This window comes from Rhinoraja longicauda, chromosome 18 (assembly GCF_053455715.1).
Source record: "Rhinoraja longicauda isolate Sanriku21f chromosome 18, sRhiLon1.1, whole genome shotgun sequence".
Classification (NCBI taxonomy): domain Eukaryota; kingdom Metazoa; phylum Chordata; class Chondrichthyes; order Rajiformes; family Arhynchobatidae; genus Rhinoraja; species Rhinoraja longicauda.
In genome coordinates this window covers 19,143,103-19,168,829 of record NC_135970.1, presented here as the reverse complement: position 1 = coordinate 19,168,829, position 25,727 = coordinate 19,143,103, and the positions used below count along the sequence as shown (strand labels likewise).

General features: G+C 43.4%; 1 protein-coding gene across 1 annotated transcript in view; it reads right to left on the bottom strand.

The window, feature by feature from the left end:
- Positions 1-25,334, bottom strand: part of LOC144602302 (acyl-CoA 6-desaturase-like) — a 47,340-nt gene extending 22,006 nt beyond the window's left edge. Inside the window, exons 1-2 of the mRNA XM_078415242.1 lie at positions 24,920-25,334; positions 5,792-5,902 (exon numbers count right to left, since the gene is read on the bottom strand). Coding sequence (XP_078271368.1) covers positions 5,792-5,902; positions 24,920-25,123 — 315 coding nt within the window. The 5' untranslated portion in view covers positions 25,124-25,334. The remainder of the gene's footprint in view (positions 1-5,791; positions 5,903-24,919) is intronic.
- Between the last annotated feature and the right edge of the window lie 393 nt (positions 25,335-25,727).

Below are 25,727 nucleotides of genomic sequence, written 5' to 3'. Positions count from 1 at the left end.
GTTCAAACAAACCTAGATCAAATTACAGGGAGTTGCAAACATTGCAGGCACACAGAGGCCATCTGTAAGGTAGAGCTTTATATCAATGTGCAAGGAGGTAATTGGATTACTGAGAGTATATGTGTTGTTGAAATCCATTGCTTTCAACTCTGCATTAGCGATGTAAACTGAATCTTTTAATAAATTATTTAATGACGTTCTTCTCCATTCTGACTGACCCGAGCACTGATCTATGACTAATGTGTGCAGATAAAGAAACTTGTAACCCACCACAGAAACTTTGTGCATTTCCACCTTTCTGCTCGCTGGACAATTAGTGCTGGGGTTGCTTCAGGGAACAGGGTCACCTAGACATCTTCCTTTCAATTCCCGCAAGCCATCAGGCACAATGATGTGGTTTAAAGAGTCCTGTTCAAAGCGGTGGTGGTTTAAAGATATCAGCATCAAGCACTCCTTTAGTTTAGGAAGGAACTGCAGATGCTGGTTTACACCGAAGATAGACACAAAATGTTGGAGCAACTCAGCGGGTCAGGTAGCATCTCAGGAGAACAGGAACAGGTTCAGGAACAGGTGTCTATCTACTCCTTTAGTTTAGTTTGGAGATACAGCGTGGAAACAGGACCTTCGGCCGACCGACCAGTGATCACCCGTACACTAACTCTATCCTACACACAAGGGACAATTTTACCGATGCCAATTAACCTACAAACCTGCACGTCTTTGGAATGTGAAAGGAAACCAGAGCACCCGGAAAAAACACATGCAGTCACGGGGACAATGTACAAACTCCGTACAGAGAGCACCCATAGTCAGGATCAAACCCGGGTCTCTGGCGCTCTAAGACAGCAACTCTACCACTGTGCCATGCCAGGTTTACCACTTCTATGCCAAGTATGTCACAATAATTATAGTTTTCCCCTCTTAATTCTACATTGATTTGCTTGACTAATATATTAGTTCAAATTAAAAATACGCCATGAGAAAGATCCTGTGTGCTTAGGCTAAACTGTCTCCCGGATGCTACTATTTATTTTAAAGAAAGTAATGGTGAATAGATATGTTTAATTTCCCTAAGTATTGACATAGATTTGCGCTCTGCCACCTTACTGCTGTGGACTCATCTACATTATCTTTTGGACCCACCTCCAAGGTTGACTGTGCAGCTAACAAAAAGAAGTCCTACATTTTAGGCAAAGTATCTAAACATAACATTTCAAATCAACAGCAAAATAAAAAGTGTTAGGTCTCCGTATTATGCAATGACAATAAAATAATCCAATAATCTGAGGCAGCACAGTGGTGCAGCTGGTAGTGCCGCTGCCTCACAGCACCAGGGACCTGGGTTCAATCCTGACCTCGGATACTGACTATGCAGAGTTTGAACGTTTTCCCTCTGACCACCTGGGTTTCCTCTAGGTGCTCTGGTTTGCTCCCACATCCCATAGATGAGCTAGGTTTGTAGGTTAATTGGCCTCTGTAAATTGTCCTAAATGTGTGGGGAGTGAATGGGATAACATAGAGCTAGTGTGAACGGTTGATCGATGATCAGCGTGGACTCAGTGGACCAAAGGCCTGTTCCAATGCTGTATCTCTAAACTAAACCAAACTAAACTAAACCAAACTAAACTAAACTAAACACTTTCCAAACACTTGCTGCCAGTACCAGGTCAGTAAGGGGTCTCCAATGAGGTAAATGGTAGGTCAGGACCACTCTCTAGTTCATGATGGAATGGTTTAGTTGCCTGATAACAGCTGGGAAGAAGCTGTCCCTGAATCTAGAGGTGTGCGTTTTCACACTTCTTTACCCCTTGCGTGATGGGAGAGGGGTGAAGAGGGAGTAACTGGGGCTGCGACTGGTCCTTGATTAGGCTGGGACCTGAGAGCAGATCAGTGGGCTTGTGCTGATTTTTTAAAGGAAGCATTGCAGATGGATATTAAAAAAAGAAACAAAGTGCTGGAGTGGGGTCAGGCAGCATCCCTGAAAAACATGGATAGGCGACGTTTCAGGTCTGGACCATTCCAAAGCATCCTGATCCGAAACGTCACCTATCTATGTTTTCCCGAGACGCTGCCTGGCACATGGAGTTACTCCAGCAACTTTGTCTTTTTTTGTGTAAACCAGCACCTGCAGTTCCTTGTTTCTACTTACTGATAGATATATTCTCTCCATGTTCTCCAGAGATGCTGCCTGACCCGTTGAGTTACTCCAGCACTTTTTGTCTTATTTGTAAACCAGCACCTGAAGTTCCTTGTGCCTACTGATAGATATGTTTAATTTGCTTAACTAAGATTATAGATTTAGTCTTACATTGTGCACCACTGGTATATGGCCAGGCCAGTCTAATGCATGCCCCTACCTCAACACTGCACACTGGATTTACACCCAAGTGGAAACTCACGCTTATCATCATACACCAACATCCCTCATTACCCCATCCCAAAATATATCCTTGCCTGCTCAGATTTTGGTGCGCTTTTCATGGATGGGTCAATCACAAAACACAGAAAAGCATAGATGGACACAAAAAGCTGGAGTAACTCAGCAAGTCAGGCAGCATCTCTGGAGAAACAGAATAGGTGCTGTTTCAGGTCGAAGCCCTTCAGACCCGCTGAGTTACTCCAGCATTTTGTGTCTATCTTTGATGTAAACCAGCATCTGCAGTTCCTTCCTACACATAGAACAGTACAGCACAGGAACAGGCCCTTCAGCCCACGATGTCTTAGCCAAACATGATGTCTTAGCCAAACATGATGCCAAGACTAACTCTTATCTGCTTGCCCATAACCCATATCCCTCCATGCCTTGCATTTGTATACAAGTGCATCTCCCATCTATTGCCAGCGGAGAATCTGCGCGGCTCGATTTCTGTCTTGATTAAGGGCACTTTTCACTGCATCTAACATGCACCGAGTCTGACCCATTAATATGTGATGAGGCTGCATCACGGGGATTTAACTCTACAGTAGCTGATCTGGCATGAATAGAGAGGGTGGGCCTTTTCTTTGGAACTGATCCCTGTCTGTGTGGTCGTCATGCATGGGGAGCCAGGAGAAGATGTGATCCTCGCCCTGACATTTATGACATTGAACGTGCACAAAAGATCTCCTAATTATTAATGACGGCAATGATGGAGGAGTTGGCATCTATCCACTCTCACACAGAATGTGGATCACAATACAATGGCGACTTGAATTTCTTTTTGGCCTGTTCTCGTTAAAAAGACTCTTTCAGTAGAAGCTGTAGAAAGACCCGTCTACTTTTGCTGAGGGATCAGAAACCAAGGGGAATAGATTTAAAGTAATTGGTGGAACGATTAAGGAGAAAGCATCCCTGGAAGTGTAGCATCAATTGATATTTATATGCTGCTTTATTAAACTATTATAGGATGCTTAGCAGCAATGTCTCACACATTGGAACACAGGAGAACTAGGCTTACTGACTTTTTCTCAAAAGCTAACATACAGTGCTCCAAAATACAGTGAATGGAATGAACCTTCACAGATTTGAACATCGATTAATCAGTTTGTATAAAGTTAATGGCAAGATCCGTAACAGCATTGATGTACAGAGGGATCTTGGCATCCAAGTCCATAGCTCCCTAAAAGTGGCAACACAAATAGGTAGAGAGTTAAAGAAGGCGTATGATATGCTTGCCTTCATTAGTCAGGACATTGAGTATAAAAGCCAGGAAGTCATGATGCAGCTTTTTACGGGTTTGGTTAGGCTGCTTTTGGAGTATTGTGTGCAGTTCCGGTCACCCCATTACAATGAGGTTGTGGAGGCTTTGAAGAGGGATCAGAAGTTTACCATTGACTTATTCTAGCACACTATGTCTTTCTTCCCCTCAGTTTGCTCTGTTCCAAGGAGGATCATAATAAAAGAAGGAACAGACATAAGGGAAGGCAATTCAGCCTCTCAAGCATTCTCACCTTTCAATAACATCAAGGCTCATCCAGTCTTACGTCAACACACTATTTTTCAGCTCTTTCTCATACCTCTTGACTCCCTATTCCCTATTTGCAATGTGCCAAATGGCTTCAACTTCACAACTCTCCAGAACTCCAGTCATGACCCTCCGAGAGAAGAAACTTCTCCTTATCTCTGCATTAAAGGGGCAACTTCTTCTTCTGCCTCCACCAAGATACACTCTCTCAGCAACCCCCTCAGAATGTATTTGGCTCCATAAAATCACCTTTCACTCTTCTTAACTTATAATTAGATAAAGGAAGGAAAGTGTAGCATCATGGTTAGGTTGCATGATTAGCAACAAGAGTTCCAGACCATTGATCCCGAGTCAAGAGTTCAAATCCAAACACGGCAGCTAGGACAATTAAATTCAAGTATTTTACGGGTGGAACAGTGGTGCAGCGGTAGAGTTGCTGCCTTCCAGCGCCAGGGACCCGGGTTAGAATCTGACTACGGATGCTGTCTGTGCGGAGTTTGTACCTTCTCCCTGTGACCACGTGGGTTTTCTCCGGGTGCTCCTGTTTCCTCCCACACACCAACGACGTTTGTAGGTTAGTTGGCTTCGGTAAAATTGGCCCTAGTGTCTGGGATAGTGTTAGTGTATGTGGTGATCGCTGATCAGCATAGACTCAGTGGGCCGAAGGGCCTGTTTCCGCACTTCATCTCTAAAGTCTAAAGGAACTCAACTCGTCAACCTTCCTACATTTGTCCACCCTTTCACCCAGTGAGCCTTCTCTGCCCAATGTAAGTTTATCCATCCTTAAACCCAGAGACAAAAACTCTAGAAGTACTCCAGCTGCAGTCTCACAATTCCCCGTAAAGTTGCTTCAAAACCTTCCTTCATTTATAATCCATGCCACTTTCAATAAAGCACCTCAGTCCACTAGCCTTCCTAATGACTTGCTGTGCCTGCCTGCTATCTTGTGTTTCATATAAAGGACCTGAATCTCTTTGTACCTCCACAATTTTCAATCTTCCACCATTTAAGTAATAATTATCTTTTTTATTCTTCATAACAAAGTGGATAACTTCACATTTTCCTATTTTACATACCATCTGCCAATTTCCAGTTCCCTTGCTTACATTGTTCATATCCCTTTGCAACCTCCTTACAATTTCTTCACTACTTGCCAACCCACCTTCAGACTTTAGAGATTCAGTGCAGAAACAGGCCCTTCAGCCCACCGAGTCCATGCTGACCAACGATCACCCCGTACACTAACACTATCCTACACACGAGGGTTAATTTACAATTTTATCAAAGCCAATTAACCCACAAACCTGTATGTCGTTGGAGTGTGGGAGCAAAGCAGGGCACCTGGAGAAAACCCACGTGGTCACGAGGAGAATGTACAAACTCTGTTCAGACAGCACCCATAGTCAAGATCAAACCCGGGACTCTAGCGCTATAAGGCAGCTACTCTACCACTGCACTGCCCCGAAGGTACACACCTATCTTTGTATCATCTTTGGCTACAGTATACTTAATCCTTCCATCAAGTCACAAATAGAAGTAGATGAGGCCCCGGCACTGATCCCTGTGGTATCCCATTAATGACTGCAAACTCCACACAGAAAGCATCCAAAATCAGGATTCAAACCCGGGTCTCTGGCACTGTGAGGCAGCGGCTCTTTTAGCTACACCACCAAAGCATACTGAAAAACATATTTACATTTAATTATTGGGCTATTTTAATTTAGTGATTAAGCTATTCAAATTAAACACGAAATAAAATATTAAAAATGGCACATGTCTGCTTTAAAATGGTGTGTGTTAAATTTAGGTCAAAAGAACCATAGTCGAGAAACTAAGCAAGATTTCACCTTCTTCTGGTGGTCCTGGCTGGGCTCTCCCGGTGCTAGTTCACCAAGCAGGAGAGGTTTCAGAAATTTCCGGACAAAGGTCAGGTCTGGATGGAAAGCCCGGAATGCATCCTGTAATGAAAAAAACCCACAAGCAATGAAAAAACAAAGCGTGACCTTTCAGAGAAAGAAGAATGCAAATATTCTAAACCAGTAAACTCATTGTGACTTCCAAAGCATGTTCAGTTTAGTTTAGAGATACAACAAGGAAACAGGCCCTTCAGCCCACCAAGTCCACACCGACCATCGATCACCGTTCACACCAGTTCTGTTATCCCACTTTCACATCCACTCCCTCCCATTAGGAACGATTTACAGAAGCCAATTAACCTACAAACTTGCACATCTTTGAATGTGGGAAGAAACCGGTGCAGTCGGAGAAAACCCACATGGTCACCGGGAGAACATACAAACTCCACACAGGCAGCACCCGAGGACAAGATTGAACCCAGGTCTCTGGCACTGTGAGGCAGCATCTCCACCACTACGCCACCGTGCTGCCCTTGCACAGGGTGATATTGGCATTGGATAAATGTATTAATTATCAATGATCAAATCCTCCCTGAAACAGCAATGGACTGCTGATACAAATCTGGTACAAGTCTAGGGATGGTAATCAAAAAATGCCAAATCTTTTGCCAGCATTTGCAAAAGCAGAGAGGTGTGCTGAGCATGGAATCTATATCCACTCAATTCACACATAATCCTTATACAGAAGACAAAGCTATGGTGGCATTTAACCATTATTATTTAAATTATCCTTTCTGGTGCAATTGTTATTAAATGATCCTCTTCCCAGCAAAAGCAAGATTCCACATCCAGGTATTTCCCAAGATATTTCCAATGTTTTAATGATCTTTCAATTTCCACACTCCTGTTCACACTATGGGAACCTTTCTCTCTCTCTCTCTCTCTCTCTCTCTCTCGCACTTTCTCTCTCTTTTACATCTTTTCTCCACAGTTTTAAATTCCTTCTGTTTGACAATGTCTTAAGCTTTTTTTAGTTTAGATTAGTTTAATATTATAGTCACGCTTACCGAGGTAATGAAAAGCTTTTTTGTTTGCGTGCTATCCAGTCAGCGAAAAGACTATACATGATTACAATCAAGCTGTCCACAGTGTCCAGACACAGGGAATCATAGTTTATGTAAGAAATGCTGCTTTTCAAATAAAGATTTAAAAGTGTGGAGCGGTTATAATGAATGATAACAGATCCACTTCTGGGACCGGCACGTAAGTAGTCGCCCGGCTTGAACGCCATCTTGGGGTCTTCTGACTCCTATTCATCATCTATTGATCCTGAAACTCGAACATGCTGAATCTAAGTGAAAGTCGTTGCTGCAATGCCTCTATTCAAGCCACTATCCTACCCATTCCCTCTCCTGTGCATTAAGAGTCATAGAGTGATACAGTGTGGAAACAGGCCCTTCAGCCCAACTTGCCCACACTGGCCAACAATGTCCCAGCTACACTAGTCCCACTTGCCTGTGCTTGGTCCATATCCCTCCAAACCTGTCCTATCCATGTACTTGTCTAACTGTCTCTTAAACGATGGGATAGTCCTAGCCTCAAGTACCTCCACTGGCAGCTTGTTCCATACACCCACCACCCTTTGTGTGAAAAAGTTACCCCTCAGATTCCTATTAAATCTTTTCCCCTTCACCTTGAACCTATGTCCTCTGGTCCTCAATTCCCCTACTCTGGGCAAAAGACTCTGTGCATCTAACTGTTCTATTCCTGTCATGATTTTGTACACCTCTATAAGACCCCCCCTCATCCTCCTGCGCTCCATGGAATAGAGACCCAGCCTACTCAACCTCTCCCTATCGCTCACACCCTCTAGTCCTGGCAACATTCTCATAAATCTTTTCTGAACCCTTTCAAGCTTGACAATATCTTTTCGATAACATGGTGCCCAGGTTTGTAGGTTAATTGACTGGGTAAATGTAAAAATTGTCCCTGGTGTGTGTAGGATAGTGTTAATGTGTGGGGATCGCTGGGCGGCGCGGACTTGGTGGGCCGAAAGGGCCTGTTTCTGCGCTGTAGAATCTAAATCTAAAAAAAATCTAAAAAATATTCTAAATGTGGTCTCACCAACGTCTTATACAACTGCAACATGACCTCCCAACTTCTATACACATTACTCTGACCGATGAAGGCCAAAATGCCAAAAGCCTTTTTGACCACCTTATCTACCAGTGACTCGACCTTCAAGGAACCATGCACCTGTAATCCTAGATCCTTCTGCTCTACAACACTACCCAGAGGCCTACCATTTACTGTGTAGGTCCTGCCCTTGTTCGATGCAACACCTCACACTTCTCTGTGTTAAATATCACCAACCATTCCTCCGCCCACCTGGCCAATCGATCCAGATCCTGCTGCAATCTTTTCTAGTTATTTTGCCGGGGATTGCCCATGTAGTCATGGACAAATAGAGTGGCCACTATATCCAAATGGACATCTGCAACCTAACTACTCCAAGTGGATACCACGCAAAATTAATCGCGAGGTCATTTTGATCCTCTAATTAAGTTGTTCCAGTGCAGTTGCAACACTGGCATCTACCCGATAAAGGAGAAGCCCAAGGGTGACCCATTCACAAACAGCAGGGCAAATCCATCCATCCTATTACTAGCCAATCGGTCTACTCTTAATCATCAGCAAAGTGATAGTAACTATCACAACCAAGTGGGACTTGGATACTGACCAATAACCTACTCATCAGATCCAGACCTCATTACGGCCTTGGTCCAATTTGGGGCCAGAGATGAGATGAGGGTGGCTACTGTTGACATCCAGAAATTAATTGATCGAGTGGGACATTGAGGTGCCCTGGTAGAACCGAAGTCAATAGGTATCAAGGAGAAAGTACTCCATCGCTTGCAGCCTTACTTCACATAATTGTAGATGGTTGTGCGATCAAAGATCAATTATCACAGCCCTAGGACTTCCTCAAGATATTGTCCTAGATCCAACTATCTTCAACTCCATTAGTTGAGTTTAGTTTAGTTCAGTGTAGAGATACAGTGTGGAAACAGGCCCTTTAACCCATCAAGTTGGCGCCAACCAATAATCACCCGTACACTAGTTTTATCCTACAACCTAGGGACAATGTACAAAAGCCAATTAACCTACAAACCTGCACGTCTTTGGAATGTGGGAGCAAATCAGAGCAGCCGGGGAAAACCCATTCGGTCACAGGGAAAACGTACAAAATCCATACAGACAGCACCCGTGGTCAGAATAGAAATCGGCACTCTGGTGTTGTAAGGCAGCAACTCTACCGCTGCGTCACTGTGCCGCTCAAATTGCTGATGATTGCATGATTCACAACTCCTCAGCAAATGAAGGGGTCCATGTCAGCTTGCAGCAAGATTGAGACAACATTTGGACTTGGGCTGATTTGTTCTACAAGAATGCCAGGAGATAACCAGCTCCAGTGAGAGAGAATGAAACTGTTTATCCTTGACATTAAATGGAATGACCGTCCCAATGTCCCCAATGTCAACATCCTGGGAGTCACCATTGACCATTAACATGACTAGACCAGAATATGAAAACCAAATGACTGCTTATCCCAAACATCTAAACTGAAAACAGAAAATGCTGGAAATACTCAGCAGGTCAGGCAGCATCTGTGGAATCCAAAACAGACTTAAAGCTTAAGAGCAAAGGGGAATCATAGGTTTAAGTGAGAGGGAAAAGATTTAATAGGAACCAACTTGTTCACACAGAAGGTGATGGGTATATGGAACAAGCTGCCACAGGAGGTAGTTGAGGCACTATAACAACTTTTAAACGACGTTTAGACAGGTACATAAATAGTTTAGAGAGATATGGGCCAAACGCAGGCAGGTGGGACTAGTGTTGATGGGGCATCTTAGTTGGAATGGTCAAGTTGGGCCGAAGGGCCTGTTTCCATGCTGCATGACTCTGACTCCATGACCTTTCAACAGAACTGAGATGTCTTCAAAATTTAACTCAATAGAACCAGCCACATAAATACTTTGGTTACCATCCGTGATAAAACAGTCCACTTTTACTTCCCCATATCAACCACTTTAGACATTTGATCGCTCGATCACCAGTCCACTGTTCCTGCAGCATGTACCATTTACAAGATGCAACAGTATGCTAATCTACTGCAATCCCCAGCAGAAAGAGAGGAAAGAAGACACAAAGTGCTGGAGTAACTCAGCATCTCTGGAGAACATGGACAGCTGACGTTTCAGGTCAGGACCTTTCTTTCAGCCCTCACTCATTTTATTTTGTTCTTAGGTTTACCTATAGAAACGCATTTCTTATTAGAAATGGCTGATTCTTTTCATGTGTTGGGCAGGCTGAAAGACCAACATAAAACATTCAACCATTTTTATTCTTCAAATGGCTTGTCATGTTGTTCCAAAATTTCCTACAGCCAGAGTAGGGACTGCCTTGGAATTCCCCCCATTCTGCCAACGTTGCTGGCAGTGAGTTGGCTGATAAATCACAAGGTTCTGAGACTGGACCAAGAACAGCTTTGACCAATTCCACGCATTCTTCAGCTTTTTTCTTCATATTTGGGATTTCCAACCTTCACGGATTTTATATGAAATTTCTATAAAGGCAGAAGTTCATCATCAACTTGATGTGAATTCAATTAGGTTACACTGGTCAGAATCAGATGCACCGGATCATCTAAACCTGGAGATGATAACTGTTCAGGTCTACTAACAATACATAGACACCAATGTCAAACGTCATCTGCCATTCCCTCCACAGATGCTGCCTGACCTGCTGAGTTTCTCCAGCGGATTGTGCTCAGCTCAAGATTCCAGCATCTACATTTCCTTCAGTCTCCACTGCAATGTGATGGCACGTTGTGAGAATTGAGTTAGCCTAGTCTTCTGTGTTTTTGGATCGCTAAATCAGTTTGTTGTTCCAGAGATTTACATCATAAAAAACTATATTTAGACTTTAGAGATTCAGTGTGGAAACAGGCCCTTCAGCCCACCAAGTTCATGCAGACCATGATCACCCCGGATACTAACCCTATTCCATACACTTGGGACAATTTACAATTTTACCAAAGCCAATTAACTTACAAACCTGTAGTTCTTTGGAGTGTTGGAGGAAAGCGGAGCACCCGGAGAGAACGCATGCATTCACGGAGAGAATGTACAAACTCCGTACAGACAGCACCCATAGTCAGGATCACACCCATATCTCTGGCGCTGTAGGGCAGCAACTCTACCGCTGCACCACCGTCCTATTCTGAAGCAAACTATTATTTTTATTCAGGATCTGGTGGAAACTAATCATCCTGATGGAAATGGAGGGTTGTACCAGTAGTAATCTCCCACTGGGAGGAGTCTGCCTTACCTACAGACACAAAGTGCTGGAGAAACTCAGCAGGTCAGGCAGCATCTCTGAAGAACATGAACAGGTGAGGTTTTGGTTGGGGAGCCTTTGGATTGCATTTTCTTCAGACATCCCACAAAATGGCTGCAGCTGAAATCTTTACTCAACCTTTCTTCACATTGATGCCCTCTTGAAATTTATCAGCCATTTCTGCTTGTGTTTCAGACAAACACATGGTTTCTAAGTTTTCCTTTCCACCAGTATTACGTTTTGAACAAAACAAAACCTCAACCGCCTGCATCCACCAGTTACATGTGAAGCTTTGTCCCACCCCAAACTCCCTTTTCCAGCTTTCTCCCCCCCCCCCCCCCCCATCCCCACTCCTATCAATCTGAAGAAGGGTCTCTCTCCAAAAAGTCATCGGTCCATTCCCATCCCAGATGCTGCCTGACCTGCTGAGTTCCTCCAGCGCTTTGCATTTTGCTCAAGATTACAGCATCTGCCGTCCCTTGTGTCTCTGAATTAAGTTTTGAGCATCCACATTTCCGATCACAGCGTGTTCATTTGCATTGCCCGGTCCGTCTTTCCCTCATTGCACTATCCTTTGTCATTGAGGATACTGACTGAAATGTTAAAAGATTTGCACAACCTCAGGATCCTGAAAATCTCCATCTGAATAGCATTCCTTCTACCAGCTAAACACAATCTTGGCATCATTCTTAATTCCCATGTGAAATACAATCGGCCTCTTGTTTTTTCAACGTGCTCACCGACAACCAGCAGCCAATTGACAGGAATGCACACACCTCGTATTGAAGCTCCCGAGTTTTAAATTTCCCCACATGCACCCTGAGGAAAGATGTGGCTGTTCCACGCTTTATACTCATTTAAATTAGCTGGACCCTTTTCTTTGCTGAACAGTTTTTTTTCTGGAATAGTTAAAACCTTCCAAGTGCCAGAGGGAGCAGCAGAGATTCTGTGTCAAGTCCTGGTTTGGACGCCCTTGTTTGAAATGCAAGAGCCAAACTTTCCACTGCAGTGAACGTAGTTTGATTTCATTAGTCACCCACTCAGCGGGGATTATTGGATAATGATTAGGGGCTGTAATCCAGGTTGATATCCCCCTGTGGAACCCGACTCAGCTTCCTCCCACTGCCTTGCCTTTGGCCAGAGTGCATGTGTGCCAATAATCTGCAAGGCAATGCCATGGTTTTTTCCATGATGCATTGGAGCTTTGGTGCAGGAGGTAGCGACTTCTGATGTTTGAGGCAGGGCGTGCCCTAGACATACGATGCAAAAGATGTGGGCAGAGTAACTGCAACATTCAACTGCAGGAATCAAATCCCAGTGAAAAACTTTGCGTGGGTTAATAGATCTTGAAATGCCATTCTGTCAACACCATCACTAGCCTTAGATATCACTCAATGTACATATTCCCCACTCACCTACCAAGGATCCACATTAATCATTTGCTTCAATGTACCCTCACAAAATGAATATTACTCCAATGCACACAATTATATCTTGCATATCTTGCACAAACTGCCGGTTGATTGTAAGATACAGCATGGAAACAGGCCCTTCAGCCCACCACGTACATGCTGACCATCGATGACCTGTTCACCCTAGGTCTATATTATCCTATTTTTGCAATCACTCTCTACACACTGGGGGCAATTTACAGCAGCCAAATAACCTACAAACCCGCACATCCTTGGGATGCAGGAGAAAACCAGAGCAACCGGAGGAAATCCACTTAGTCACAGGTAGAATAATATAATAATAATATAATAATATGCCTTTATTGTCATTGTACACAAGGTACAATGAAATTAGAAATGCTACAACTGATAACAGTGCGACAGTGCAGAGACAATTGCACAGACATACGAACCAACACAACAAATGCCAGTATCATATAAAAACCGATTTAAAATCCTAATAAATAATGAGTGGGTTAAACACTTAAAAATTCTTTTTAAAAAGTTTCTTTTTTGAAAATGATAGTAGCCGAATCATGTGCTTCCGTTCAGTTCTTATTGCCCAGGGAAAGAAACTGTTCTTGAGTCGATTTGTCCTGGCCCTTAGGCTCCTATAGCGCCTCCCAGAGGGCAGGAGAACAAACAATTCGTGTCCCGGGTGAGTGCTGTCCTTGATTATGACTCTGGCCCTGTTCAGACAGCGCGAGCTGGTGATGTTCTTCAGAGAGGGTAGTGGACAGCCGATGATTTTCTCTGCTGTCCTGATGACCTTTTGGAGGGCCTTCTGGTCTGCAGCCGAGCAGCCAGCATACCACACAGTGGTGCAGTATGCCAGTACGCTCTCGATGGTGGAGCGGTAGAAGGTCACCAGCAGATTCTCCTTCAGTCTGTTTTTCCGAAGTAATCTTAGGAAATGCAGTCTCTGCTGTGACTTTTTCACTACCGCCTTGGTATTTGCAGTCCAGGTGAGGTCCTGGGAGATGGTGGTCCCTAGAACATGCAAACTGCACACAGACAGAATCCGAGGTGAGGATCAAGCATGGGTCCTTGGCACTGCGAAGATACAGCTCTGTCAGCTGTGCCACTGTGCCATCCTAAATTCAACCATGGTGACTTTCATCTGATACTTGGCATGATGATCTGCAACACAAGAACACTGACACACTGCCTTGCTCTTGTGGGCACAGTTAACAGCTGTAGCTAACCAACCAGGAGCACACTGTGCTTCATCTCATCCAAAGGAGAGGCAGTACCTACAATCATCGGAGAACACATTGCTCAGAAACACTGTCCCATCTCACTTTATCCTTAACCCACAGTGCTACAAGCTGCAGATGGTGCAAGTGTGCACTTCTCTCCTTATCTCACTACCTTTTGTGAGATTTGTCCGTCACGGTTACTCACCTACCCACCAACGAAGGGATCTGCAAGGGATCATTGTCTCAAAAAGGCAGCCAGCATCATCAAGGACCCACACCACCCCGGCAATGCTCTCATTTCACTCCTGCCATTGGGAAGGTGGTACTAGGGCCTGAACACTGAACCATCCAGGTTCAGGAGCAGCTTTTCCAAACAACTGTCAGCCTATTGAACACTGCGCACTCCAACTGAACTCTGAACTCCAAACTGACTGCGTTGCACTAGGGACTTTGGCTTTGTTTTGTTTTAGCACTATATTGTTTTTTTGTAATTTATTGAACTTCTTTTATTTTGTGTGCTTATTTTATTATCTATTTAGTCCAGTATTTCCAAGCCTGTTGTGCTGCTGCTGTTGCAAGTAAGAATTTCATTGTTCCTTTTTCAGGACATGTGACAATAAAACACTCTTGATGAAAGGAGGTTCCAAAGGAGACACAAGGAACTGCAGATGCTGGTTTGCCAAAAAAATATACAAAGTGTTGGAGTAACTCAGTGGGTCAGGTAGCATCTCTGGAGAACATGAATATGTGACGTTTTGGATTGGGACCCTTCTTCAGACTGCTTGTGGTGGAGGAGGATAAAGCTGGAAGAGAGGTGGAGGCCGGACAAAGCTTGGGAAATGATAGATGGATACAAGTGATGGGTGGAGAGGGGGAGTTGATTTGCAGGTGGTTGGACAAAGGGATGGAAAGACAAAAAGTATGAGATAAGGATAGAAGAGGTGCAAGTTGTGAAGGCAGAGGAAGGAATACAGGTGGAAGGGGACGGGGGTTAGGGGGAAGGGGCGAAATCGATGTGAATCCAGGGAAGAGGGGGGAGGAATTGTGTAACGGGTTGGATGGAATGAAGAGGGCGGTTCAGAGTATAGAGAGAAGGTTGTGGGTGGGCTACGTTGTCCTAGATGGTGTACAAGTTGCACTCCACCAGCAGAATTGGAGAATGTTCCATCATATTACAGCATTCCACTGCTCTAACTACAACAGGCAACACAGAAAACCGAAACCCACTTTGAGGAGTGATAGGAACTGATAAATTCCTTTCCTACTTTTGACCAGCATTGTGTATCACTAACACGGTTTAAAAGTCCATGAAAGATTGCAATCTTCCAATGCATCATTCTCTGAAGTGAGATCCCAAATTATCTTGGTGTAAAGCTACATAGCTGTATTTGACATATAAATTTGTAATTGCAATACCACCCATTCACACAACAATGGTGCTAACGAGTCAAAAGTTAAAGTCCTTATTTTTTGATAATATAAAAATTAACTCATTACCAGAGAGTAAAATGTAATTGAAGAATTGTTTTGGACTTATCTCAAAACATTTTCTCAAATAAAATGTTCAAGGAACGAGGAATGTAAAAACAAGGAACTACAGATGCTGGTTGATACCAAAGGGAGACACAAAGTGCTGGAGTAACTCAGCAGGCCAGACAGCATCCCTGGAGATGCCACCTGACCCGCTGAGTTACTCCAACGCTTTGTGTCAATTTTTTGTGGAAACGAGGAACTGGAGATGCTGGTTTACAAAAAGGACATAAAGTGCTGGGGTAACTCAGGCAGCATCTCTGGCGAACATGGATAGGTGACATTTCGGATCGGGATCCTTCTTCAGAGGGTCCCGACCTAAAGCACCCCTATCCATGAAGAAGGGTTCCGACCATGATACCTGCCCCGTTGGGTTACTCCAGCACTTTGTGGCCTTTTTTTTTTTTAAGCAAAATACTGTGGTACTAGAAAGCCCAATTCTTTTGTTCTGTAAGAATTCTTATGGGCTGTCATTGCCATTTTTTTTTTACAAAGAAAATATAATTTTCCAATAAAGCTGCACATATTTAGCTCAAAGATTTTCAGCTGTTTCGTCAGTGACCTTCCTTCTAAGATATGGTCAGATGTGGGATGCTTCACTGGTGATCGCTCAGTGTTCATTTCCATCTGCAACTCCTCAGATAACGAAGCAATCCGTGCACGTATGCACCAAGGCATGGACAACTTGGACTGATAAGAGGCAAACACATTTTGATTAAGCCTGATAGAAGTATTTATAATTATGAGGATTTATAATTAGGATTTATAATTACGATAAGGTATGTTTTCCCCGGGATGAAAATGGCAAAAACTAGACAGCATAACTATACGGTGAGAGGGACAAAGTTTAAAGGAGATATGCTGGGAAAGTTTTTTTTAATGAGAAGGTGGTGGGTGCCTGGAAGGCAATGCCGGGGTGGTGGTGGATATGATAGTGGTGTTTGAGGTTTTTGGATAGGCACATGAACATGGAGGAAATGGAAGGATATGGATCATTTGTAGGTAGAGGACAGCCTGGACATTGTGGGCCAAAGGGCCAATTCCTGTGCTGTACTGTAATAAGGTCTTTGTTCTACATGTGTCAAATTAATTTGTCCAATTCATTGTGCGCTTCATTTTTTGAAATTATAGACTAGATATATGACAGCTTTTCTTATCCAACGGGTGTTAATTTTCAATTCTGGGCTTGTGAAATGTGTGTGGTACACTGCAAGCTTTCTGACTACTTTCTGACTCTGCAAGCTGTCACCCTACAGAAGGAATCTAACCCAGAAGTTGATGTGTGTACTATCAGTAGACTGGTTTTGATCCACTGGGGCTGCTGCCTTACAGCGTCAGAGACACAGGTTCAATCATGACTACAGGTGCTGTCTGCACAGAGTTTGTATGTTCTCCCTGTGACTGCGTGGGTTTTCTCCGGGTACTCCAGTTTCCCCCCACACTCCAAAGACGTAAAGGTTTGTAGGTTAATTGGCTTTAATTAAAAATATGTAGACTGTCCCAAGTGTGTAGGATAGTGCTAGTGTACGGGGTGATCGGTGGTCAGCGCGGACACGGTGGGACGAAAGCCCTGTTTCCGTGTTGTATCTCTAAAGACTACAAGTCACTGAGTGAATGCAAGAGAAATATCTTTCTTAGCTCTATATTGGAGTTACGGGGCCTCAGGGGAGGATACAGAACAAGCTTAATCATAATGTCTGCAGTTTCAAGTAGGTTTCTTGAACCAACTGGTATTTTAGTGCCCAGGAATACATTGCAACTAATCACCCGTTGGATAGGAAAAGTGTCTTGTATCTAGCATGCAATTTAATAAATAAAGTGCACAATTTTTGGACAAGCTAATTTGACAAACATAGAACAAAGAACATATAATACAGCACAGGAACAGGCCCTTTGGCCCACAATGTCCATGCAGAAATGAAAGACATTATTAACTACAGCAGTGCTCCCAAGTTTGATTGTAAAAATGAGGGCTTTTCCAACTTGAACATTTTTCATGGATTCATTTCAAATTAGCTTTAGGTGATATTTGCTGCCAGATACTACAAAATGCTATAATTTATTCTCTTAAAGGTCCACAGTGTTATCATACAGATTGTGTATTATATTCCCCGTCCCCCCCACTTTCAGTCTGAAGAAAGGTCCCGACCCAAAATGTCATCCATCCTTTTTCTCCAGAGATGCTGCCTGATCCGCTGAGTTACTCCAGAAGTTTGTGTCTTTCTTTATTATTCATAGAAAATGGCCAACATTTAATAAAGTTGGAGCTAGACCACTTAGGGTTGAAATTGGTAATCTTGTAAATCAGGATTCTCTTAAAAGCTCAACATCAAAAACCTCTTTTGTTATTTTAAAGGACAATGTTCTTGTCACCCAATTCATCGAACAATTTCAATTTATATTGTTTAATTCTCCTTTTCTTCCTTGACCAGCAACACTATGAATTACAGTGAAAATCCATCAGCCAGGTTGCTCAGCTGTTGCAGCTCCAAGAGGTTGACGTGTTTAATTTAGTTACATTGAGAGATACAGCAGAAACAGGCTCTTTGGCCCAGTGAGTCCGCGCAGACCAATGATTCCCATACACTAGCATTATCCTACACACTAGGGACAATTTGCAATTTCTACCAAAGCCAATTAACCAACAAATCTGTACGTCTTGTCTTTGGAGTGTGGGAGGAAACCAGAGCACACGGAGAAAGCCCACGTGGTCACAGGGAGAACATACAAACTCCCTGACGGACAGCACCTGTAGTCAGGATTGAACCTGGGTCTCTGGCGCTGTTAGGCAGCAACTTTATCGCTGCACCACTGTGCAAAAACACTGTAGATTTTCTTCATGTTTAACCAGCTCCACTTGTTAAACAACTATGGTATAACCATTGTCTTTTGTGTCACTGAGCCAAGTAGATGATCTTTGAACATCACCAAATTGGTTCCATCAGTGAATGAAACCAGGGCAGGTCTACATCTCAATGTTATTTAACCACCTTCTGTCTTTTCCCTCAGTAAAATGACCAAAATCTGTCTTGAAAGTTTTGATTAATCAGTCTCTATCAACAATTAAATGTTCCACATTTATGGAAATTTTTATGGAAGGTATTTCCTAATTTCAATCCTAAATGGTCTCGCTTGAAATTTATTAAAAATTGGTTTTACCTTGGATTGTTAACCAGAGAAAAATATTGTGCTATTTTTAATCCCTTTCACATTTCAGATACTTCCATTAGAACACTCACTAACTTGTTGCGCTCAAGAAAACACTGGTTTATGATATATCCCTTGATCTGTTAACTTTCTATTTTTCATCTTCTAACAACAATGTATACTTGCTAGGTCTGATGTTCCATATGGGCCTGAGCAAAGGTCTGCACACTGTACACCTCAAGGAATACCCTTCGTTTCTGAAGTCGACCAACAGCATGTATCACAACAATGTAATCCCACTTTCGCATCCACTTCCTTCCTAGCAGGAACAATATACATAGGCCAATTAATCTACAAACCCACACTACTTTGGATGTGGGAGGAATGCGGGGTGGCACACTGGTAGAATTGATGTCTTACTGCGCCAGAGACCCTGGTTCGATCCTGACTATGCATGCTGTCTGTACGGAGTTTACATGTTCTCCCTGTGACTGTGGATTTTATTCAGGTACTCCGGTTTCCTCCCACTATCCAAAGATGTACAGGTGTGTAGGTTAATTGACTTCTGTAAATTGTAAATTGTTCCTAATGTGTCGTGTACAGGGGTGATTGCTAGTCGGAGCAGACCCACTGGGCTGAAGGCCGTGCTTCCACGCTATCTCTCTAAGGTATGAATTAAAGTATCCAGCGTACCTGGAGGAAACCCACGCAGTCACAGAGAGAACAGGCAAACTCCACACAGACAGCACCCGAGGTCAGGATCGCCGTGAGATGCTATTAGGACATCTGTTTGCTTTCCTTGTTTAAACAGCCTGATCTTGGGCACAGCTGTGAAACTGTTGAAGAGTGCAGATGAAACAGAAGATCACAATGGTAAATAATGAATAGGATAGGAGCAGATTTCACAGAGAGAGAGAGAGAGAGAGAGAGAGAGAGAGATAGAGAGAGAGAGAGAGAGAGAGAGAGAGAAGGAATGATGAAATCCACAGGCACAAGGTTACGAGATAATGCAGTTTTAATATGCACTGATGCACTTAGGAGAGATAACCTGGACAAGATAGTATTCTGTAAATGATACTACTGGACAGGAGTAGATCATAGGAGTCCCAGGAGGTTCATAAAGGCTTGAAGGTAAGAGGATGAGTTGATAAGGTGATTAGAAAGCAAATGGCAGAGTTGGCTTTCCTTTCGTCTAGTTTTAGAGATACATTATGGAAACAGGGCCTTTGGGTCACCATGTGAACGCCAACCATTGATCACCCGTTCACACTAGTTCTATGTTATTCCACTTTCACATCCGCTTCCTGCACACTAGGGGCAATTTACAGAGGCCAATTAACCTACAAACCTGCATGTCTTTGGGATGTGGAATGAAACTGGAGCACCCAGAGGAAACCCACGTTATCACAGGTAGAATGCGCAAACCCCACACAGACAGTACCCGAGGTCTCTGGCGCTGTGAGGGAGCGGCACTACCAGCTGTGCCACTGTGCTGCCCTGGATACTTTGAACCCGACTCTGTGGAATCATGAAAATGAACATTTATTTCAGAGGGTCAGTCAAGGCTTGAATTGCTAAATGGCCTCTCACTGAAGGATTCCATCGCTCTCTAAAATACAACATCCACCAGCACAACGGCGCAGCACTTTTCACAGCGATAGAGTTGCTGCCTTACAGTGCCAGAGACCAGAGTTCAACCCGGACAATGGGCGCTGTCTGTACGGAGTTTGAACGTTCTTCCTGTGACCGGTTTCTTCCCACACTCCAAAGACGCACAGGTTTTTAGGTTAATTGGCTTCTGTAAATTGTAAATTGTCACTAGCGTGTAGGATAGTGCTTGTGTATGGGGTGATCGCTGGTCAGCGTGGGCTCAGTGGGCCGAAGGGCCCGTTTCCATGCTGTATCTCTAAAGTTTAAAGTCACTGCCTCAGCTGCAATGAGCTAACGGCATGTAATGAGACCTGCTTAGTGACTGCTGTGACACACTTACCCATGAATTTATCAAGAGCAGCTTCAAAAGAAGATTTAACAACTCACTGAAAACCACCAGTGCAGTGACAGTATCATTCAGTTTGGGTAATTGCACCGTGAAGTTCAGGGCCAGGAACCCTACGTCATCACTTCATCTGAAGAGCGAGGACAGAAGCTGAATCAGTTAAATCACTGGGCGAACAACCTACTTCATTCGCCTATAATTTACCAGCTGACCTTCTGTTTTCGACTGCCTGTATTATGCCCCAAATGGGTTACATGTGCTGCGGTTTCATTGATGACTCACACTATTATCTAACCAAATGCATCTCACTACAGGTTTATTGGGTACAATTATAAAATTCCAACACTCCGCCCCAACACCCTGCTGCTGTAAGATTCCAGAGTATTCCATTCTAGAGTATTCCATTCTACAGTGAACACAAACCATTGTACAGAACTGAGTCAATTATTTTGACAAATCTCTGATTAGTTTACTTTAGTTTAGTTTTGTTTAGTTTACTGTCATGTGTACCGAGGTACAGCATAAAGCTTTTTGTTGAATGCTAACCAGTCAGTGGAAAGACTACACATGATTGCAATTGAGCCATCCACAGTGTACAGGTACATGATGAAGGGAATAATGTTTTCTGCAAGATGACGCCTAGTACAGTCTGATTACCTGAAGTGGTCTATGAAAATACCTCAGCTCCTGTCAGGCAGAAGATACAGAAGCTTGTAAGCGCGCACCACCAGACTCAGAAACAACTTCTCTACTGGGTGTTCCAGTTTCCTCCCACATCCCAAAGATGTGCAGATTTGTAGATTAATTGGTTTCTGTAAATTATCCCTAGTGTCTTGGAAAGAACTAGTGTATGGGTGATCGTTGGATGGTGTGGACGTGGTGGGCCAAAGAGCCTGTTTCAACACTGTATCTCGAAACTAAACTAAATTAAACTATACTAAACCAAACCTCTGTTATCAGGCTTCTGAACAGTCCTTCCATAAGCTAGGATACTGTCTGATTCACCTCTACCCCATTATGGACATTGGACTTTGTCTATGGAACTGGTGCACTACAATGCTGAGAATTATATTCTGCACTCTGTATCTTCCCATTTACTCTACCTATTGTACTTCAATTTGGCTTGATTGTATTTATTAGTACTATCATCTGATCGGTTTGAATAGCACACAAAAACAGCTTATCAACCTCACTGAAGGAAAGCATGAACTGTAAGTATATTGCCAAAATTGCCCATCAAATTGCTGAACTTTGATGCAGAAAAAATACAATTTAGAAATCCAATCTCTACCTCTGAGCAACAGATGTCACTAGTGGAAAATGTAACTAAATTGGAAAGAAGGCACGAGAGGAAGTGACTCAAGAATTGTTCAGGAAATTGGAGATCAGATTGAATCAAGAGGATAAATCCTTTGGGAACACCAGGAACTGCAGTTGTTGAAATCTTGAGCAAAATACAAAGTGCTGGAGGAACTCAGGAGGTCAGGCAGCATCCGTGGAGGGAATGAGCAGATGACGTTTCAGGTCGGGATCCTTCGTCAGACTGATTGTAGTAGGTGAAAACTGGAAGAGTGGTGGGGTGGGACAAAGCCCCATGCAAGTGATATTGAACCTTAGGGTGTTGTTTCATCAAGGAAAGCCTACTGTGTGAACTAAATGTACATTAGCTTTACACAGCAGAATTTTCCATGGGTTTTGAGAACGATTTGCAATGCAATATTAAAATGGTGCGTAACAATAACATAACCATTGCCCTTGATGAAAGCCCTGTCATACAGGACTTCACAGCTACAGGTTTCCTTTGCATTCTCTAAAAATGAGGACAAAATCAGGAAGAATACTGAAAAACCTGATGGAAAATGTGCAAGTAATTGCCTCTCTCTGACTTTATTGCCTTGAAAGATTTCCAATGTATTAGAGAGTCCGAATATATATTTGACTGAAGTTTTCTAAAAACTAGGATGACCTTCAGCATGGACATTATGGGCCAAAGAACCTATTCCGGTGCTGTACTTTTCTATATATAATAACAAGGAACTGCAGATGCTGGTTTTGTAAAAAAAAAGACAAAATGCTGGAATAACTCATCAAGTCGTTTGCAAACTTTTCTATCCTGAAGCTTCAAAATTTACAGCTCTTTATCTTTTTGAGCTCACACCTGTCTTTTCATCTGTCCAACAATCTACCTATGAAATTACCCCCTCACCATTGTTCACCTATTACCGGCCATGTTTTATCCTACCCCTCCCCTTTTCCAGCTTTCTATCCTACCTCTGCCCCCCCCCCCCCCCCTCCACCCAATCAGTTTGAAGAAGGGTCCCAAAATGTCACCTATCCATGTTCTCCAGATATGCTGCCTGACTTGCTGAGTTACTCCAGCCTTTTGAGTTTGTACTTTTCTATGGTCTATGTTCTTATCATCTGATTTTACCAAACACTAAAAAAGATGAAACACCCCTGAAATGAACCAAACATAAAATCTGACAAATTAAGTACAACTCAGTGGTAAGTGTACAAAAGAAATGCAGATGCCAGTTTACAGCAAAGATTGACACAAAATGCCAGAGTACCTCAGTGGGTCAGGCAGCATCTCTGGAGAAAAGTAAGAAGTGACATTTCGGGTCGAGACCCTTCTTCAGACTCACACTTCACTGTCTGAAGAAGGGTCTCGACCCGAAACGTCACCTAATCCTTTTCTCCAGAGATGCTGCTGGACCGGCTGAGTTACTCCAGTACTCAGTGGTACAGGAGCTGAGAGCATTGTAATAACATTTAATAATAGGAATCTGTCCACTATATCCATTGCAGAGTCTATTCAATGCAACATGTACTCTGGGATAAACAGGGCACACAAATACAACAGTATTTCAACAAATCAATTCATAAAGGGGAGATTGCATCATATCCCACAAAGGCTCACTGCCTAATACGTGTATAATCCAGTTCCAAGTTTACAATGAACTGCCTAATCTCAGGTTGTAACAATCTGCAGAACTCCCAAATCCTGATCATTATTGAGCTACATGTGCAGTCCGTTAGACGCTGGTTAGGTATACGAGGCATACCATCTCCTACAGATGAAGAGCTTAGGAAACACAGAGTTTAAGAACCACATTGAGCATGAACATCTGACAGACATCAATCGAGCTACATCCCACTAAACAGGCAGCAAGTTCAGAAGGGGATGAGATTCACATGAGAGGGAGCAGAATTAGGTCATCCAGCCAATCATGTCTACTCCGCCATTCAATCATGGCTGATCTATCTTTGCCTCTCTACCCCATTCTCCTGCCTTCTCCCAATAACCCTTGACACCAGTACTAATCAAGAATCGATCAATCTCTGCCTTAAAAATATCAATTGACTTGGCCTCCACAGCCTTCTGTGGCAATGAATACCACAGATTCACCAACCTTTGACTAAAGAAATTACTCCTCATCTCCTTCCTAAAGGTATGTCCTTCTATTCTGAGGTTATGGCCTCTGGTCCCAGACTTTCCTATTAGTGGAAACAACCACTCTATTCAGGCCAGAATTGGACAACATTTACAAATATTTTGAAATAGTTTACAAGTTTCTGATTATTATCAAGAATCTACTCTAAGGAAGCTTTAATTGTGTTAATACAGTATATCAGTACAAATAATACTTTTATCCATTGAATTAAGCGATACGTAAAATGGTAAGTCATTGCCAGAACCGAGTAGGACAAGTGCTGTTCATATAAAACAGGATTTCAGCAGTTTCCAGATGCGTTCTAAAGTAGAACGAATTTACGTCCCACCCACTGAATAATGGTGGCTGGAAAAAAAAATATTTTTATCGTATGGTATCCCCCGGTTTTCCTAGATTACAGTGAGTATTTTAGAAACTGCAATCTACCAACAAATTCATGCACGTTTTGAGAAAACCACAGTCATTGCTTAGTCGATTTTGTTTAATTATATATTTAAAGACGAGCCCGTTTCCCAATGATGTTTTGTCTTCCACAGTAGCAATTTAGTATCTAGACGTGGACCAGGTCTAGAGTTGTACAGCGGGCAGCAGCGGGCAGCAGCGCTCCACAATGCCAGCCACAGATCCAGATGACCGAGAGTAACTCTGCATTTCTTGAACTCGAGTAACCTTGAACCATTGCCAAAAAAAATCTGGTGTTAACCCCGGAGCAAGTATTCCATATCAAGAATGCATTCCAAATAAATTTGCCAAGCGATTTGCCACGAAAAGGCGCTGTGGGTGGGGGGAGAGGGGGGTTTACACACGCGCTGTGATTTTCGGAAAGACGATAAATGTTCTCAAACTCGTCTGTTACAAACAGCAAGAATGCATCACTCCATCACTGGATGCCTTTAATTTACAGGCGCTCCGATTCTCTACGAAGGCTGTTTCCTTACCGTTGCATCTTCGCCGGCATAATGACTGATAACCCGTATCCCTCCCGGGTGTTTGAGCGCCCAGTTGGTGATGTTGTACACTTTACTGTCAATCACAAGCCACTGGTCCGTCCTGCTATTGTGCTTCTGAATCTCGTTCCACGTGTAAAGGGGAACTTTTTTCTCGAAATCTTCCTCTTCTTTTTTCTCTCCACCTTTCCCCATGCTGGTATGCTGGTGTGTTTGTGTGTGTGTGTGTGGGTGTCTCTCTCTCTCGCTCTCTCTCTCTCCACGTAATTCCCTGTCTCTCTCTACCTGTTCTCTTTGCTTTAGCGTTTCATCTTATATTTCCAACCCGCCCAGCAACATCCTACAAGAATTAACCATTAATACGATGCTGTATCCTCGGTGATCAGCAGAGTTTGTACACCAATCAAGTGGCGGTGTCACAGCTCTCGTCTGCAGGCATTGGCTCGATTCTGATCTTTCGAACGAGTCGGGGGCTGACACTTCTCCAAGAGTTTGCAGGGGAACCTCCGTCCAACGAGATGACTGCCAAAGCGGCGAGGCGCGGCGAAGAGTTCCTCCGCTGTGTTGCCCAACTTGCCAACCTTCTCAATTGCGTTGAGTTCTATCTTCCTCCTTTGAATCGGATACACAGACAGGATCAGATGTTTCCCGACTCGCTGCCCCGGGACGAAGGGTTGGTTCCTCCTCGCAGTGTTTCCCCAACTCTCACTCTGTTTCGCAGAAAGAAAGAACTGCAGATGCCGGTTTACGCACAAAGGGGGCACGAAGTGTCTGCAGTAACTCAGCGGGTCAGGCAACA